Raw genomic sequence first — 18,744 nt, 5'->3', positions numbered from 1 at the left:
TAGACTGAATAATTCAAGAACCCGAGCAACACAAGTAAATTCATTCAAGAGTATGATTTCAAAAACATAAAGATACAACAAAAAAAAACCTAAGAAATCACCAAAACCTAATAAAATCATCAGCAATCACAATTATAAATTCATAATCATAATCAATCACATATAAAAACACAAAACACATTAAATCACAAAATTCAAAACAAGAAATAAATCCGATTAATCATCAAAGATCCATCATCATATTAACAGAAAAATCCAAAAAAAAACAAAGTACTAAATCAAATTCAGCTTCATCTTTTCTAATCAATATGAAAAAAACCTAACTAGTTGATATCAGCATCATCGAAATCATCTTGGAAGGAATTGAAGAAATCAGCATCAGCGACTTTGCTTTCATTGACGGAAATACCTTCGGATAAGATATCGAAATTGTCGACGTCGTCAACATCCATAGCCATGGTTGTTATCTGATCCTCCATCTCCTCTCCGAACAAATCCATTGTTCTCATTCTTCGATTATCTTTTTCTCTCCTTCGTAAATCGAATTGGTACTTTAGGTCGTTCATCGTTTATCGATTAGGGTTTTATATAATCGATATGACGATTGAATAATAATGGCTTTGCTAATATAATTATACGATGTCGTTTTTTATAGGCACTTCACCGGTGAATTACTAATTTAATAATTAATTAATTAAATAACTTAATTTGGAATAAGCTGGCCCAAACTAGTCCAAGTCTGATCTGTAAAATAAAATTAAGTCTAAAACTAATTTCTGAACCGACCTTTTGGAAGCATGATAAATTACTAGCCTATTTAGAACTTTAGTTTAAAAATAAGGTACAATCACACTAATGTATCGAATTTTATAATTTTGCAACTAACGTGTTTAGACAAGGTAGTATTAGAATGGGTGATCTCCTAATCTTTTGTGTTGCACCTCTTTAAATATTGTCGGAAAAAAAAACTCTATTACACAAATAATGTATTTAAATAAGTAATAAAGTATATTTTCTTAATTAAACTCATTTTTTGTATTTAACATGGTACTTTAAAGAATTTCACTATATATAATATCATTTTAATTCTATTTTTTTTAAGTAAATAGTCAATTTTCCCTTTGAAATTAACAAAACTTCAATTACCCCTTGAAATTTTACAACGTTAGTCAATTTATCCCCTCCGTCAAATTTTTCTGTTAGTGAACATGACGTTTTGCAAATACCCCCTAAAGGTTTGCACTTATGTGCAAAATGCCCCCCAAACTTAAAAATTTATATTATTTTTTTCTTAAAAACAAACAATTAATAGTTAAATATTAAAACTAACTATTAATTTTGGAATTTGAGAAAACCACATGCATATATACATCAAAATAGGCTCTAAAATGGGGAAAAATATGTATTTTTAAAGTGACAATAATGGGATGATTTGTGGATTAATATTGGGGGTTGTGTAGTTTAAATGGTTTGAGCAAATTGTTGAAGGAGTTGGAGGAGTTAAAAGACTAAGATCGATGGTGAAGGAGAAAATATAAATTTAAATCTGATTATTAATTTGTTTATAAACCTCTAAAAATAATAATTTGTCTATTAGAAATAATCATTATTATCACTTTAAAAATACACATTTTTCCCTATTTTGATGTATATATGTATGTAGTTTTTCCAAACTCCAAAATTAATAGTTATCTTTAATATTTAACTATTAATTGTTTGTTTTCAAGAAAAAAATAATATAAATTTTTAAGTTTGGGGGGCATTTTGCACATAAGTGCAAAACTTCAGGGGGTATTTGCAAAACGTCATGTTCACTAACAGAAAAATTTGACAAATTTGACGGAGGGGGTAAATTGACTAACGTTGTGAAATTTCAAGGGGGTAATTGAACTTTTGTTAATTTCATGGGGGTAATTGATGAAACTTACAATTTTAGGGGGGAAATTGACTATTTACTTTTTTTTTTTTTATATCAAGTAACTTGGTGGTTGAGACTGACAGATTTTAAATATGGAAAAGTGAGGAGCTTGAGGTTCCAACCCAGACCCTACATAAAATTGTTTTCGCAACTACCAACTAAACTGTACTTACAAGAACTAAACTGTACTTACAAGACATTTAAATATAATTTATAATAATCTAGATACCCGTAAAGCATGAAATTGTTAAGATTAAATTGAAAAATTTACAAATTTAATATGTTACTATCACTTTAAAATTTATAACTTAATTTTCTTTATTATTATCTAGATTATTATTAATTTGGTTATATTTTTTATAAATGTATAAATATAATTTTTATTTTTTAATGATCACAAGTATAAATGAATAGTATTTAGACATATATATTAAATTTTTTAATAGTAAAAAAAAAATGATAACAAAATAATTTAGTACCAAAAAAAAACTTTTTTCCATATGTATGATTAAATTTTGAAGAAATACTATTCAAAATGCCTCCAAAATATTCTAATAACACCCCCTCCTAAAGAACACACAACCATACTGCGCAGCTAAAAAGAAGTGAGAACTGTTTGTTGTTCTTCTTCTTCATCGGTAGATTGATTCAGTTCTTAATACTCAACACGCGCTGTATCTTACAAGTTCTGTTTTATTCAGTTCTTCTGCATCTTACCAAATAACCATAAAAAAAAAGGTTCGTTTAACACTCTCTTTCTTAATTTTTTCTTTGAATTTCATTTATTAAACAAAACAATGAGTTCTCACAAGATCCTTTTGAGTGTTTTCAACAAAACTGTTTCCTTTCCTTCAAAACAACACCAACCAAATGAAATTGTTCATAAAATTACTCAAATCCTCGTTAATTATTCCAAAACCAGTAATAATCCTGATCTTCATTCAATTATCTCCTGCATCACTCCCCATGTTACTTATCGTGTTCTCTCTCAACCTATTCTCCAACCTCACTCTTGCCTAGCCTTTTTCCATTTCCTCAAAACCCAACATTCCAACATTTCACTTAAACCTGACCTCAAGGCTCATTTGATTCTCATTTCTCGACTTTTCGAAGCTCGGAAATTTGCTACCATGAAGAGTATTTTAAATGGTTTGGTTACTGATTCAGATATTGAATGCCCCGTTTCGAGTATTGTTGATTTGGTTGATGAATTTGAGTCACATTTTGTTGAGAAGTTTTGTGATATGTTGTTTAGGGTTTGTTCTGATAATAGGTTGTTTGATGAGACGATTAGGGTTTATGATTATGTGGAGGAAAAAGGGTTGGTGATAGAGGAGAGATCTTGTTTTGTGCTTTTGCTTGCTTTGAAGAGATGTGGCGAGGTTGATTTTTGTGTTAGGTTTTTCCATCGGATGGTTGAGTCGAATAAATTTGAAATTAGGGTTCAGTCTTTGACGCTTGTGATTGATGTGTTGTGTCGGAGAGGAGAGGTTGAGAAAGCTAAGGAGTTGATGGATGAGATGGTGGGGAAAGGTATTGTGAAACCGAATGTGTTTACTTACAATACACTGTTGAATGCGTATGTTGGGAGAAAGGATCGAAAGGGAGTTGATGAGATATTGAAGTTGATGGAGAAGGAACAAGTTGTTTTTAGTGTGGCTACTTATAGTATTTTGATTCAGTGGTATTCGAGTTCTGGTGATATTGAGGAAGCTGAGAAGATATTCGAGGAAATGCGTGAAAAAAATATAGAAATGGATGTTTATGTTTATTCGTCGATGATAAGTTGGAGTTGTAGGTTAGGAAATATGAAACGGGCTTTTGCTTTGTTTGACGAGATGAGTCAGAGAGACATTGTTCCTAATGCGCATACGTATGGTGCCTTGATTGGTGGAGTGTGCAAGGCAGGTCAAATGGAAGCTGCTGAAATCTTGTTGTTAGAGATGCAAAGTAAGGGAGTTGACCTAAATCTAGTGATATTTAACACAACGATGGATGGTTACTGCAGACGAGGAAAGATGGATGAAGCTTTGAGGCTGCAAGCGATCATGGAAAAAAAAGGAATCAACGCAGATGTGTTTACATACAACATTCTTGCAAATGGGCTATGTAAATTGCACAGGTATGATGAAGCAAAGTGTATTTTAAATTCAATGGTAGAGAAAGGTGTTAAACCAAATGTTGTGACTTTTACTATGTTTATCGAGATATACTGCAAGGAAGGAAACCTTGCTGAAGCTGAGAGGTTATTTAGGGATATGGAGAAAAAGGGAGAAGTGCCAAACATTATTACATATAACACTCTGATCGATGCGTATTGCAAGAAAGAAAAAGTGAAGCAAGCACATAAGATAAAATCTGAAATGATAAACAAGGGGTTATTGCCAGATTTATATACATACTCATCACTAATACATGGGGAATGTATTGTTGGCAGGGTAGATGAGGCACTTAAACTTTTCAATGAAATGAGGTTAAAGGGTATAACCAGAAATGTTGCGACATATACATCAATGATATCAGGTTTATCCAAAGAGGGGAGAGCGGATGAAGCTTTTAAGCTGTATGATGAGATGATGAAAATCGGCCTTATACCTGATGATAGAGTTTTCACTTCACTTGTTGGCAGTTTTCACAAACCCCTCACTCATGCTGGTCTAGAGCAAACATGAATAGGAGAAACAAAATTATATACTTCTGGTAGCTTAGTAGGGTTGAATTTTTGTCTGTCAAATGCACGCGGGAAGGAAGGAAAGAAAATGGTGGGTAATAGTGTGAGAGAATGATGATTTTCTCCTTGAAGTTCAAGCTAGAAGACCTGTGTTGAGGGGAAAATTGATCTATAACAGTACCCAATTAGAGCTTGGAAATGAGGAAAATGTGCAAATATTCTGGCCTTGGTAAGGTAATGTACAAACATTTTCTTTTTCTTCTTGTAATTTCTTGCATATTATCACTTGATAAGGCCATTCTTTGTTGGCATTCAATTCTTCATATTTTCATTGCATGTAACCGAAGTTATATATAACTGTAACCATAAAATAATTTTGAATTTTTAGTGTTAATACTTTTGAATCTGTATGATATATTTTTGTATATACTATATAAAATATCTTTTGAGTAGTGATACTTGATTAGCTCTTGGAATCTACAGTATCATTTATAGTAAGTTTATGATGTGCATGTTGTCATGCCATGTTTTGATTAAGTTCAGTGATGTAGCCTACCAGAAGATTCCTTTTGAAAAGTCATGAACAGTTCCAGCATTCCATAGAAATTCTTTTAATGAAAGGATATCAGTAGTGAAGCCTACTTCAATCATTTTTTATTTATTTTGAGTAAAACTTCAATAATTAATTGTGAGAACAATGGATAGTTTGCTTTGAGTCTGCATCAAACATACCCTAGCATAAGTGATTACTTTATTTTTACTAGAGCATCAGAGGATGCTATATTATTACACAATGTAATGTTTACAAGCAAAAGATACCCCCGTTGCATATATTTCATCAAATTTGAAGCCTTCACCGTGTGTCGTAGGGCCTGTTTGGATTGACTTATTTGAACTTATCTTCTTATTTAAACACTTGTGAGATTGTTTGGTAGTGCTTATGAAAATACCTTATGACATGTTCATGAGTTGTTTTTAACTTATTACCGTAAGCTCTCCAGGATAGCTTATGAAAACAACTTATTGCTTATATGAAAACAATTTGACTTTATTTTCACTTTTGTTCTAGAAATAACTTATACATAAGCACTTATATGAAAACGTTTATGATATCAGTATTTAATCAAGTTGCTTATCCAAATAGTGCCAAATCCTCCGGAATTTGTTATTAAGTATTTATATTTCTTGATTTTCTTTTTGAAATTATGTTTATGATAGAACATTATGGCGTAATTTGATCCATGTAGCCGACCCCATTTAGTGGGAAAAGTCTTGGTTAGTGTTGTTGATTTTCTTTTTGAAATTCTATATTTGTTATAAATCCTCTGGATTTTCTGAACATCTGCAGCATCCAGAAGGCGTCAGATTCAGACTCAGTTCTGCGAAGGGCTGAATAGCTATGCGACTATGGGAGCTCAGTGAAGGTTTTGTTGACTAAGCATTGCTGATATTGAAGGAAAACTGTTGTACATGGCCATTGATTTCTGCTGAACATGATGGACAGGTTTCATTTTTACCTCGCAATTGGTTTCCACCCACTTGCATATGTCAGAGTGTTTGTTTTAAATATCAGTTGCAAAAACTATATATTATAATAGATTCTACATCACAATATTTCTATTTGTCATGCCACCTTTTTTTTACTGAGATTTGACCTTTAAAGGAATTCATGCTTGATCTTTTTTCATCTATTAACTATTCCTTTGAATTATCGGTGAAATATGTTTAGACGCACTAAGTGCAGTCGGCTGAAAATTGTATTGTGCAAGGAAGGCGACCCGTGTTTGAGACTTTGTATAAAGGGAAAATTATCAAAAGGGAGTGGTAATAACACTGGTTCGCAAGGGAGAAGGGGAATGAATCATGGGTGGTTATGGCCCGAGGTGACTCAAAGGAGTATTATGTTGTTTAATTTACAGGCTGTTTACTTGTGTTGCTCGGGTTCTTGAATTATTCTGTCTAAACAAATTGTTGTTTGAATAGGTAAACATGTTTAGACTGGGATTCCCTTTCAAAGTGTTGTTAGTCATACATAGAAGAAAATAGAGGTTTGCTCAAATTCCACCTTTATAGCGTAGCTATAGTCATTATTTGACAACACTTTATTCTAAATAGTGTATCACAGAATAATAGCTACTTTGTCGAATTCTGCTACGACATAGTTGCTATTTGATAACACTGTCTTCTAGTTGGAAAGTCTCGCATTGGCCACAATTATACATTTTGGGTTGTGTGGTCAATGTTGCGTTGGATGTGTTAAAACTACACACGATAGGATAACATTAGAGAGAGATTTGGGGTAGCATCTATAGTAGAAAAGATTGTGGAAACTTGGCTTAGGTGGTTTGTGCACATAAAGAGAATACCTGTATATTTTGTACTGAGGAGAGGAAGACCTAGAAAAACTATGCGAGAAATTAAACTACAAAGAAAGATCTAGAAATTAATGAGTTAGATAGAAATATGGTATATGATAGAGCACTATGTTTGATCCATGCTGCCAACCCAATTAGTGGGATAAAGCTTGGTTGTTGTTTTGTTGTTGACCAACGACGCACAATTCAACTGTGTATATCGAATCAATTTTTCACATTGAAATGTGTGAGCTGTTTAATCTTGATTGGATTATCTGAGATGTATGACTGCAACAAATAAGTGATTTTCCAACTGCTGGGAATTCATATTTGAACATATTATTGGTATTATTGACATTTAGGGAGTGTTATTCAACTAGTTAGCAAGAAGTGATAAATTGTGGTGATGCCTTTCTAAAAATGGGATCGATCAATAAGACTGGTGTAAGCAGTGCCAGAATCATCTTAAAGGACTAAATTGTATAGTTTCTTCTCATCGTATAAATTTGTATGAAAATGTCTTCTATAGCTGTAAATTGATTTTTAAAGAGAGCTATAGGTTGTTGTTTTTTGGGTGAAAAGTAGTCTTGTTTCAAGAAGGAAGGACCTATAGCTGCAAGCACTGTCATACATTATATTTGTACTGATGAATGCTTTGCACTGCTGAGTAATTTAGCAAAGTTACAATGCTTGTATGTCGTTGCTCTAGCGAGATATAGTACATGCATCTTTGATTTACCAAGATCATAATTGCTAACTGGTGTGAACACTTAGGAAGTGTTGCGAATTGCAGCTTAATGTTCAAAATCTGCTTAAGGTGTTGTAGCTGTTATAGCCTTTATTTGACCAGACTTTGCACTATATAGTGTACTATGGAATAGTAGCGATTTGTTTAAATTCTATAGCTGCTATTTGACAACAATGTCTTCTAGTTAGAAAATCTTGCAAGAAATACATTTGCCGCGGATATACATTTTAGGCTGCTTGATTAGTGGTTCACATTGTAAGTTGCAACTGTCTATTTTGAATCGATTTATCTTCATCAGACGGTCTGAGATGTTTGACTGCGGCAAACAGGTGATTTTCCAACTGCAGGAAATTCATATTTGAACATATTGTTGGTATGGCAGTCTCAGAAGTGTTATTCAACTAGTTGTGTATTTTCAGTCACATATGTTCATCCAACAAGCTGTTGGTTCGTCTTGATACTGTTAAGACCACTTTCAACTTGCAATGGATCTTTCATGTGTTCGTTATAAAACATACTCACTCCAATCTTGATTATAAACAAAAATAATAAATTTCAAACTCAATATGATATAGTAAAGTGTTTGTACCAAAAAGACACAGTTAAGTGCAATTCTTTTAACTTGAGATGTACTTTAGGAATGACTTCATTAATTAGAATGAAAATAGTGAGATCATGGCCCCCAATCCCCCCCCATTAGGGACATCTATTGTTTTTTATATAAAGATATTTCCACGGCTTTGTCTCTTTGGATCAACTATCAGACTAATTCTCGAGTCTAGGACGTCTAATTTTTTATTTTTTTATTTTTTATCTTTAGGGTTGAGCTACCTCACAAATGAACGGCTCTAGGAATTGAACCTAGGTTCTTTTTCTAAAGAGACTCATGTTGGCCAACACTCCTAACACCATGTTGGTAAGGAGTAACTTTTTTACTCATAAATTATAATGTGAATGTTAATTGTTTTTTAAGCAGAATGTTAGTTGTTATCTGTAGGATAAAAGATAGAGGTGGTTTGGGGGTTAGGATGTTGAAGGAGTTTAATTTAGCGTTAATTGGCAAATGGTGTTGGAGGGTTTTGGATGAGAGGGGGAGTTTTTAGTATCGGGTGCTTAGTGCTAGATACGGGGAGGAACAAGGTAGGTTATGTTTTGTGGGCGGAAGAGGTTCGGTTTGGTGGCAACAATTGAATAGTGTAGTTGAGGGTGCGTTGAGATTCTAACTACAGTTTCCATGTAGGTTGGTGTGGAGGACCGGCGGGTTTGGAAGTTTCATTCTTTGAATTGCTATACGGTGAGCAGTGCTTACCACAGTTTGACCGATGACGTTGGACTTCATTCCGTTGATAATAGTTCAATTGTGACTAGTCATTTTGAGTGGTTAAAAGCTGTTCCGTTAAAAATAAATTTGTTTGCTTGGTGTTGCGTTGCGTTTGTTTCTTAATCGAATACCAACAAAAAATAATTTACTTCGGAGGAGGGTGCTATCTCTTAATGATCAAATTTGGTCTGGAGGTTGTGGTTTAAATGAGGATAGGGATCATTATTTGGGTGCATGTGACTTAAATATGGTAATATTTGGAAGGAGGTTTCTTTCTGGCTAGGTTTTTCAACAGTGGCTCAACTACATCTTTTGGATCATTTTATTCAGTTTGCAAGTTTAGGCGGCTTCTCAAAACATGCACGTCTGGCTTTTAACATTATATGGCTATATGTTACGTGAGTTATTTGGAACGAGAGGAATAGACACATATTCCAGCATAAGAACAAATATATTAATTCTTTATGTGAAAAAGTTAAGCTAAATGCTTTCTGGTGGTTAAAATCGACATATGCTATGTTGATTTTGACTACACTTATTGGAGGCTTAATCCTCTTCGTTGCCTTAAGGTTGTAAATTAATGTTCCCTTGTGCTTGCCGTGTGTTCTTGTTTTTGTTATTTGTATAACTTTGTAACCTTTTAATGTCTTCTCTTGCACTTGTGCGGGAAGACTTTTTGGTAATATAATTCATTTTAGCCCGTCAAAAAAATATAAATCATTGTGTATTGTGTTGGTTAGGTAAGAGAATAATATTTTTATTTTTTTTGGTAATAGAGAATAAATATTTGAGTCAAAGTGTAAAATTAAAGATTCAGGTGTGCAAAACTGAAAAAAGTATAGGATAATATAATTTTTTGGGGGGTGTAGAAATGCATACCCTCACCTCAACAATCAACATAGATCCATCCTGTATGTATAGTGTATACTGCACATGTCTTCTCTGTTTTTTTTTTTTAATACCAAATTTGATTCTAGATACGAGTTTTAAACGATTTTTTATGGTAAATATGCTTGAGAATTAATAATGTATTGAACATACATGATTTCTTTTTTTTTTTTTTTTGAGGTAAAAACATACATGATTTTTTTTTTTGACTCAACATACATGATTTCTGAATCTGAGTTAATTTGTGAAAGTAATTGGAGTCTTAAAAATTTAGTCATAAGAGTCATTATGTAAAATTATACGTTAAGTTGTACCAAAAAAAAAAATACGTTAAGTAGGTGGTAATAATAATAATTATTATTATTATTTAAAAAAATAATAATATTGATCCCTCTCAAAAAAAAAAAAAATAATATGATAATAAATCCATACGTTTAGATATTTCCTTTTTTTTTTTTGACAGAAACATTTAGATATTTCCTATCAATCAAAAATACTTGAATTCTTTAAATAGAAAAATTACACACTTGAATACCGCAGGAGTCTATAATATTTAAAAGGTAATGTCATCGATCAGTTAATTAGTTTCATCAATTTGAATTTGTTTCCTTAAAAAAGAAATCATTTTGAATTTGTTTTAGATAACTGCTCATTAGTTGTTAAATGTCTTAATATCGCAGGAGTCCATAATATTTAAAGGATAACTACTCATTAGTTTTTAAATATATTACAAAAAATTAATATAAAACAGATATATAACCATATCTCAACAAAGAACGTGAAAATTACAGCATTACTGGTAACAAACAATGTAAACTGAATTTGCCAGCTCAAATATCCATAATAACTTGTATGTCATTCAGGCAAAGAATCATTATCATTATTATTTAAATGAAAGATGAAGAAAATGAATTAGCATAAGAAAATATTGACATAGAAATGGCTACATGTTATAATGTAACTCTTAGTGCTTCAAACAATATCTGGATGACTGATGATGTTATGATAAAACGTGTTCCTCTTTTGTGTCTCCAAATTGCTTATAATCTTTTGGTTTCTCGTTTTCTCTTCTTCATCCTCAAGCCTCTTCATGTGCCTCTCATTGTTGCACAAATGTTGGTAAGCATATTCATAATTTGAATCATCAATATACATGACATTTATCTTTTTCTGTATATACATATTTACAAGTTTTAATAAAATTTATTTGTTTTTTTTTTAATATAAAGAATGTGTTGTCAATTCGAGTTGGCACGAGTAATTAAAAAACTCATTTAGAGACTTTAGTTTCTTAAGAGTGAGCGTTTGAATCTGCCTGAAGTTGTTAAAATCTCTTTAGGTGCTCAATCCTTTTCGAAGAGAAAATTAGAAACATTATATTGATGTGAGCGAACTGTAATCAGATCCATTGACTAAGGTTTTGGTAGTGAATTTTATAGATAGGAAGAAAAAAAATGCTATACACTAAAGTTGGCATCTAGGTTCTCTGACGTAGATTAATGATGGGCGAAGTTAATTGGTCAATGTTTTGTACCCAAAACATTGTATCTAAAAAATGTCCTCCTCGAGGAGATTTCTTGGCATCTAGGGTTTATTCAGGAGCTACAACCGTGCGAAACTGTTTGCAGTTTTGGCGTGTATAATAATCCCATGGGATTCTTGCTAGTTTCAACCCCTGCATGTCATCGGTAATGTCAGAATATTTATTTGTATTAAATTATTTGTCATTTTATTTATTACTTTTATTTTTCGAATGTTACCCTTATTTATTAAAGTACTTGCAAGTATATGGCTGACAAATAATACATGAAGTGCAAAGATATTCTAGTCTCAACATAATAGTTTCCATTGAAAATTGGCTTAAGTAATCATATTCTTAAGAAGCGTGCCCATCTCAAATGAGACACATAACATGAGACACAAGGAGTAATTAGTCACAAGGAATTTCAACATTAAGAAATACAAGAATTTCTGAACTTTTCTTTTATGCAGACTGGTTTTTCTGTTAGTCGAAGTCTCTTGGGATATTTCGAGGGGGTAATTACCTTGTTTTACAATCCACGTGGAATCCTAGCTGTTGAAACCATTTCAAACTTGGGAATTATGTACTATGTTTTCCTAAGTGGTTTAGAGATGAATTCAGACACCATCTTAAGATCAAGAAAGAAAGGCACTAGCATGGCAATTGCTGGCATTGTGACATCAATGTTATTTGGTGTTGGATTTCTTACTCTGCAACAAAAACTTCTAGATAAAAAAGAAAAAACTCATATTAAAGCTTATCTATTTTGGTGTTTAACACTTTCTGTCACAGGCTTCCCCGTCCTTGCTAGAATTCTTGCTAAGCTTAAGCTTTTGTATACAAAGCTTGGAAAGGATACATTAACAGCAGCTATGTTAACTGATGCATATGGTTGGGTTTTGTTTACATTGTTGATTCCTGCTGCTAATAATTGGGGAGAAGGTTATTATCTCTCAGTAATCACTACCTTTTTGTTCATAGCTTTTTGTTTTACTGTGGTGAGACCTATCCTTACTCCAATCATTGAAAACCGAACAAATAAGAACATGTGGCGCAAGTCACATATGTTGGACGTATTTATAGGATTGTTTATTTTTTCGTATATTACGGATTTTCTTGGTACGCATCCTATTGTCGGAGCTTTTGTGTTCGGATTGATTTTGCCTCATGGAAAGTTTGCTGATATGGTTATGGAAATGTCAGATGACTTTGTTACTGGTATTCTGTGTCCTGTTTACTTTTCTGGATTTGGTTTTAAACTCGACTTGCCAGTACTTTGGAACACACCAAATTCAGTTTTAATGATGCTTATTATGGTTTCGTTATGCATACCAAAAGTTTTGAGCTCTTTGATTGTCACTTTCTTCTTCGGTATGCCTGCTCGAGATGGCCTTTCCATTGGTTTGCTTCTCAACACCAAGGGCGTCATGGCCGTCATACTACAAAATGTTGCTTGGGACAAACGGGTAATTTTTTTAACTACCAGCTTTCTATTTTGCAACAATTGTTTTTCATATTTTGTCTTGTGGTTTAGAAGTCACGAGTTCAAATCCTGAAAGAGAAAACATCTTTGTTTGTAGGGGTAAGATTATATACATCTACCCTCTCCAGACACAAGATGATGGGAGCCTAGTGCACTAGGTCGCCCTTATCTCTCTAGTGATGCATAATTTAAATTAAATGTGCATTTGAATTGTAACTATGTTCGATTTTTTTTTTTTTACTTTGCAGTTTTTGGATCCATGTTCTTTCATGGTTATGACGCTTGCTATTATATTGATGACAGTGATAGTCTCTCCCTTAATAAATGCCATATACAAACCAAAATTCCGATTCATGCAATCGCAATTAAGAACCGTGCAAAAGCTGAGGTTTGATATGGAGCTTCGAGTCGTCGCTTGTGTCCACAATGCTAAACATGCCACTAACATGATCCATGTCCTTGAAGCCACAAATGCTACCAGAATTTCACCGGTACATGTCTCTGCAGTTCACCTTCTTGAACTCACTAGACATGGCACTGCTATTCTTGTTTCCCAGATGGCTGATTTAAACAACATAGCAGGCGCAGAAACAACCAACTATGGCCCAAAAGCAGAGTTTGAGATCATAACTACTGCATTTAAAGAATTTGTAGAACAATACAATGCTGTTAGGTTTGACACATCAAGTGTTGTCTCATCCTATACAACAATCCATGAGGACATCTACAACGTAGCCGAAGAGAAACGCGCAAGCCTAATTCTCCTTCCCTTTCACAAAGAGTACTCAACGGTAGGAGGTTCTCCAGAAATAAGCCGCAATGAACATTGTGAGATAAACGAAAATGTTCTTCAACACGCACCTTGTTCTGTAGGGATCTTTGTGGACCGCGGACTAGGATCGTTGTTAAAAACAAAAATGCGCATTATAACCCTCTTCATTGGAGGACCTGATGACCGTGAAGCCTTGTCTATCGCATGGAGAATGGCAGGGCATTCAGGAACACAATTACATGTTGTGAGGATCCATTTGTTAGGTAAGGCTGCAGAAGAAAAGGTATTGAAAAAGAAAATAAGCAAGTCTCCTCATGGAATGTTGTCGACTGTTATGGACGGTGTGATGCAGAAAGAGTTGGATGAAGAGTATATATTTTCCTTCAGGCACAAGGCAGTGAATAATAATGATTCAATTGTTTACTCAGAAAAAGAAGTGCATTCGGCTACCGGCGAAGAGATTCCAATACTTCTTAATGAGATTGATAAACCTGGATATGATTTGTACATTGTTGGACAAGGCAGTGGTAAGAACACGACGATCTTTTCGAAGTTGTTGGAGTGGTGTGACCATCCTGAACTTGGTGTTATAGGTGACATATTAGCTTCAACTAGCTTTGGTACACACTCTTCTGTGCTTATTGTGCAGCAGTATATGGTTGGGAGAAAACGTGTTGTTTATAAATGTCATGATGAATTGAAAAATAGTCCTGAAGTATTGTAAATGATAGATCAATTAATAGTAATTGTTGGGAAGATTTCTTTTACTAGATTTTTATTTTTGACAAGATATAGTACTAGATTGGATATCACGGATTGATGAATATCATGTATATTGTAACAATTTATGTTCATTTTTGTAAATTTGAAGTATTTAGACTCCATCTTGTTGTTTTTTTGTCTAGAACTTTAGGTTATATTGATTTGGATTAATCTATCTAAGTCGAACGATCAAGATATAATATGATCCTCGGAGTCGTTGAAACTGAATCGGGAGTCTTGAAGGTGGGAATGATAAAGACTTCACAATTTAAGATAGAATGTCTTTTATTTGGGGAGGCAGAGAAGGCTGCACTACGATTGATAAGTCGTGGGAACGCCACAAATGGCTATGGACCATTATGTGGTTTAATATGTCAACAATAGATTAAATAAGTTTTCCGTCCATATTTTCTAAAAAAAGTCTTTGTAAAATTTTCAAATTTCGTTGAGTTTTTCTAAAAAAATTCGTCAAGTTTTAGACCCAAAATATTTTCCGTCACGACTTTTGGTCGTTGCTTTATTAAATATATTCATGTGTATCTTTCAAAATTTTAAATTGTTTTTTGTAGTTATGTTTAGTACATTATAGAAATCTCTCTTTGTTGTCCCTATGAACATAACTCAGTTGGTAAGGACATTGCAAATTTTTGGATCGAAGATAGAAACAACATTTCGTAACCAACTCAGTTTTTGTAATAGTTAAATCATACAAATATTAATTGAACATAACCCTTATATTACAGAGGTTCAAGCTAAAAACTATATATTATATTATAGGTATTGAAACAAAACCAGGACCAAAAAGAACTACAACAATTTACCACTTCGACGTTAAAAACTGAAGGATCAAATGAAATTTTGAAAATACAAATCTTACAAAACCAAAAAATGTTCAAGGCTAAATAATTAACTATAGCATGTTTTACTATTTCAATGATTCTTTTCTTCCTTAACTAAAGCTCAACTCTTAATTAACTATGTAAACTCAATCACATGATTTATTTGTAAACAAAATTGTATTTAGTGCAAAACAAGGTTTAAAAATGCTGTGCACAAAGCTTTATTGATCCCTCTACTCTAGGAGAATCATTATGAATGGCACCACAAGCTTTGGAGATTAATTGCATGAACGCCATTTGTACAATATGTGCAGCTTGTTGGAGACAACAATGGTACCATTTATGCAGACAATACAAACTTTGTAAAAGTAGGTAGCTATGCATGGATGCCATGTGCACAAAACAAGGTAAAGCTTTGACACCCTCTTGGAAACAACCTCAAAGTTTGGAGATGATAATGTAGTTGTGCTGCATGGACGACAAGTGCAGAACAAGCTTTGCATGCAAGTGTAACTATTTGTGTATTTACTCTATATAATGGGAGTTTTGTAACACTCTCATACACACCTAACAAAGCTTCCATAGTTATCACTTCCTCATAGCCAGCCATGGAGTTTGCACATCTCTCAGTTTTAGCTCTTTTCTGTGTAAGTTAACATATTTTCTACTATGCCAGCTTGATCAAAATATATGCATGGTTTTCATTTTAAACCTAATATTAATAGTATATATTATGTTAACATGTTTTATAGTTGGCTTTTGTGGGAATTAGTGCCACAACACTGTCTTCAGAAGATTATTGGCAAACTATTTGGCCAAACACTCCTCTGCCTAAGGCTTTCTCTGACCTATTGCTACCTTGTGAGTAATATGAATTGTATATTTTGCTGCCTCCTAATAATAAGACTGTGTCATGATTTAGGAATTAATTGTTTTTTTGGATTTGGCAGATGGCAAAACAAATAATCTACCTATCAAAACCGAAGAATTGAACCAATACTCGACACTTTTTTTCGAACATGACCTCTACCCTGGAAAGAAAATGATCTTAGGTAACAATAATTCTCTTAGAAATACAGTACGACCATTCGGAAAACCAAGACAAGGTATCACAGATTCCATATGGCTGGCAAACAAAGAGAGACAAAGTCTTGACGACTTTTGTAACAGTCCAACTGCGACAGGAGAACGCAAACATTGTGTATCATCCTTGGAATCGATGGTTGAACATGTCATTTCACATTTTGGAACGTCAAAGATTAAGGCGATTTCAAGTACCTTTGGCGTAAACCAGGACCAATATGTGGTGGAGGAAGTGAAAAAAGTTGGAGACAATGCAGTGATGTGTCATAGATTGAATTTCGAAAAAGTTGTATTCAATTGCCACCAAGTGCAAGCAACAACTGCTTATGTGGTATCATTGGTAGCCCCCGATGGAGGTAAAGCTAAGGCCTTAACTGTTTGCCACCATGACACAAGAGGCATGAATGCTGAGTTGCTTTATGAAGCTCTAAAAGTCGAACCTGGTACCATCCCAATTTGCCATTTCATTGGCAATAAGGCTGCTGCATGGGTTCCCAATCATTCTGAGGACCATCCTTGTGTCATCTAGATGCTAACTGGTTATGTACATCATTTCTCGTTCAATAATGTCACGCAAAAACCATGCTTGAAAGTAGAGGATTTTCACCTTCATGGAATCCTCCTGTTCAAGTTGAACTTGTTTTAAAATTATAAATATGTATGTATGGAGAAATGTAATGTGCAACTATCTGATTTCATGTTTTTTAAATAAAACTTGTTGGTGTACCTTTGTATGTGTTGATTTTATGGTGTCCTGTGCTCAGTACACTTATGTATGTTTGAAATTGATAATGACAAAAAAACAAATGTTGATTGATGTAACATTTATTTATGTTTGCTTTTAAAGTATAGCTTTTTTTTACCAGGCCTTTTAAAGACTAGCTTGCTGCCGGACATGCTTGTTACGATTTAAATTACATATGACCACAAATTCATATGTTGTTTCATTTTGTCAACTTCAAGCAGCTCACATAAGACAATGCAGTGATGTGTTAACTTCATATATTGTGTTTTTTTTAATCAGCATATATATTGATAACGATCCCGGCACAAGAAGTGCTAAAACGGGACAACAAGAATTACAAACTCGGAGTTTAACAGCACAGTTGTGCTAGCACAAGCAAAGCCGCAAAACAGCAGAAACAAAGAGGAAACCACCCAGCAGAAAAAACACCTAATAAACCCACAGGACCTCCTAAAACTGATCAACCACTTCCTGTCACATGTGAGGCGCAAAAAACAGCAGCACACAGGCCGGAAACAGCCGCACACATGAGGCGCAAAACAGTAAAAAAGTGGACAGCAGCCATCAGAAAAAACAGGTACAGCAGCACCCCAAAACACCCTCTCAAAACTATCTCCGAAGGCACTCCCTTGGGTTCCAACACCACTCGTAAAAGAGGCAAGAAGCAATCTTCAACCTACTCAACGCCCAAAACCAAAGAGACATGCTTGATTTCCTCCACCACTTTATATGTTGTGTGAATCTGCTCGGGAACGTATATAAAATGGCTATTAGTGCCACTTGAATTAATAAAATAAAAAATATGAGGAACAAATTCACAACTTCTAATTGCCTGCTTGTAAATAACCATCCTTTTTGTATGGTTTATCCTTATAGGAAGTGTCATACGAAGCAATGGGATGAAATTTCAGACATTTCAATTTTTCATATCAACTGAAGCAGATGCTCACTTACTGTCTAAGAGGAGTTTATGTTGCATGTAGATTTTTGAGATGCAACGTTAAGGATCTTGTATTTCTCTTTGCATATTGGGAATCATAAGTTTAATATTAGTGTTAGCTCAAGGAATGTGAGATTTTGTGATCATAGATATGTAGTTCCTACAGTTAAGGAATTCATGCAAAGACGCATCTTCTGTAACATTGTTTAGATATCAAAACAAACTGGCTTGGTTACAAAAAAATGACAGAATACAACAAAAATCGGATTCAAATATATACCTTGGAATCTCATTTATTGGAGTATAACAAAAGTTACAAATATCTCACAATTTGTAACATTACATGGAGCAAGATAAGCCAAGTATTTCACTTATGTTATGATGAACAACTCCATCTATATTATTTATGAGAAAAAGAAAATTACAAGAAAAGACACAGCAAAACAACACCACATAGCAGCATCCTTAAATATAAGTAAAGCAAGGGAAGGGCAAGCCTCCTCCAACAATGTCCTGGAAGCAGCAGTTGCAAGACATGATTGAAGAGCATCTCAGTTTCACCATATTAACAATCACTTTTGAGTCAAATTATAGACGGAAACACCTCTGCAACAGATTGTACAAGTCCGTCTATCGTGAAGGAAGAGGTCTGGTGAATGTTAAATAGGTATGAGTCCCGCTCCTTAAGAAACATGATA

The 18,744-nt window shown here is 33.7% G+C and overlaps 4 protein-coding genes across 5 annotated transcripts; 3 read left to right on the top strand and 1 right to left on the bottom strand.

Moving 5' to 3' along the window:
- Positions 1 to 185: 185 nt before the first annotated feature.
- On the bottom strand, positions 186 to 630 carry LOC11434473 (small acidic protein 1). The gene has a single exon (XM_024775226.2). The coding sequence runs from the start codon at positions 564 to 566 to the stop codon at positions 324 to 326; it is 243 nt and encodes an 80-aa protein (XP_024630994.1). The 5' UTR covers positions 567 to 630; the 3' UTR covers positions 186 to 323.
- A 1,848-nt stretch (positions 631 to 2,478) lies between these two features.
- Positions 2,479 to 10,240, top strand: LOC11434014 (pentatricopeptide repeat-containing protein At2g32630). 2 transcript variants are annotated; one of them, XM_039834705.1, is made up of 3 exons: positions 2,479 to 4,823; positions 5,938 to 6,093; positions 8,512 to 10,240. In XM_039834705.1, exon 1 carries the CDS (start codon positions 2,716 to 2,718, stop codon positions 4,588 to 4,590), a length of 1,875 nt encoding a protein of 624 aa, XP_039690639.1. In that variant the 5' UTR covers positions 2,479 to 2,715; the 3' UTR covers positions 4,591 to 4,823; positions 5,938 to 6,093; positions 8,512 to 10,240. The 2 variants fall into 2 exon arrangements, with proteins under 2 accessions (XP_039690639.1, XP_003590202.3); XM_003590154.4 differs by lacking the exon at positions 8,512 to 10,240 and having other exon boundaries at positions 5,938 to 8,315.
- Positions 10,241 to 10,376: 136 nt separating this feature from the next.
- LOC11420676 (cation/H(+) antiporter 15) lies at positions 10,377 to 14,561 on the top strand. Its single transcript, XM_024775217.2, has 2 exons — positions 10,377 to 12,888; positions 13,154 to 14,561. Exons 1-2 carry the CDS (start codon positions 11,887 to 11,889, stop codon positions 14,399 to 14,401), a joined length of 2,250 nt encoding a protein of 749 aa, XP_024630985.2. The 5' UTR covers positions 10,377 to 11,886; the 3' UTR covers positions 14,402 to 14,561.
- A 1,262-nt stretch (positions 14,562 to 15,823) lies between these two features.
- On the top strand, positions 15,824 to 17,178 carry LOC11434013 (embryonic abundant protein VF30.1). Its single transcript, XM_003590152.3, has 3 exons — positions 15,824 to 15,925; positions 16,031 to 16,139; positions 16,229 to 17,178. Exons 1-3 carry the CDS (start codon positions 15,887 to 15,889, stop codon positions 16,888 to 16,890), a joined length of 810 nt encoding a protein of 269 aa, XP_003590200.1. The 5' UTR covers positions 15,824 to 15,886; the 3' UTR covers positions 16,891 to 17,178.
- The last annotated feature ends 1,566 nt before the right edge of the window (positions 17,179 to 18,744 follow it).

Source organism: Medicago truncatula, chromosome 1 (assembly GCF_003473485.1).
Source record: "Medicago truncatula cultivar Jemalong A17 chromosome 1, MtrunA17r5.0-ANR, whole genome shotgun sequence".
NCBI lineage: Eukaryota > Viridiplantae > Streptophyta > Magnoliopsida > Fabales > Fabaceae > Medicago > Medicago truncatula.
This window is presented reverse-complemented; position numbering and strand designations above follow the sequence as displayed.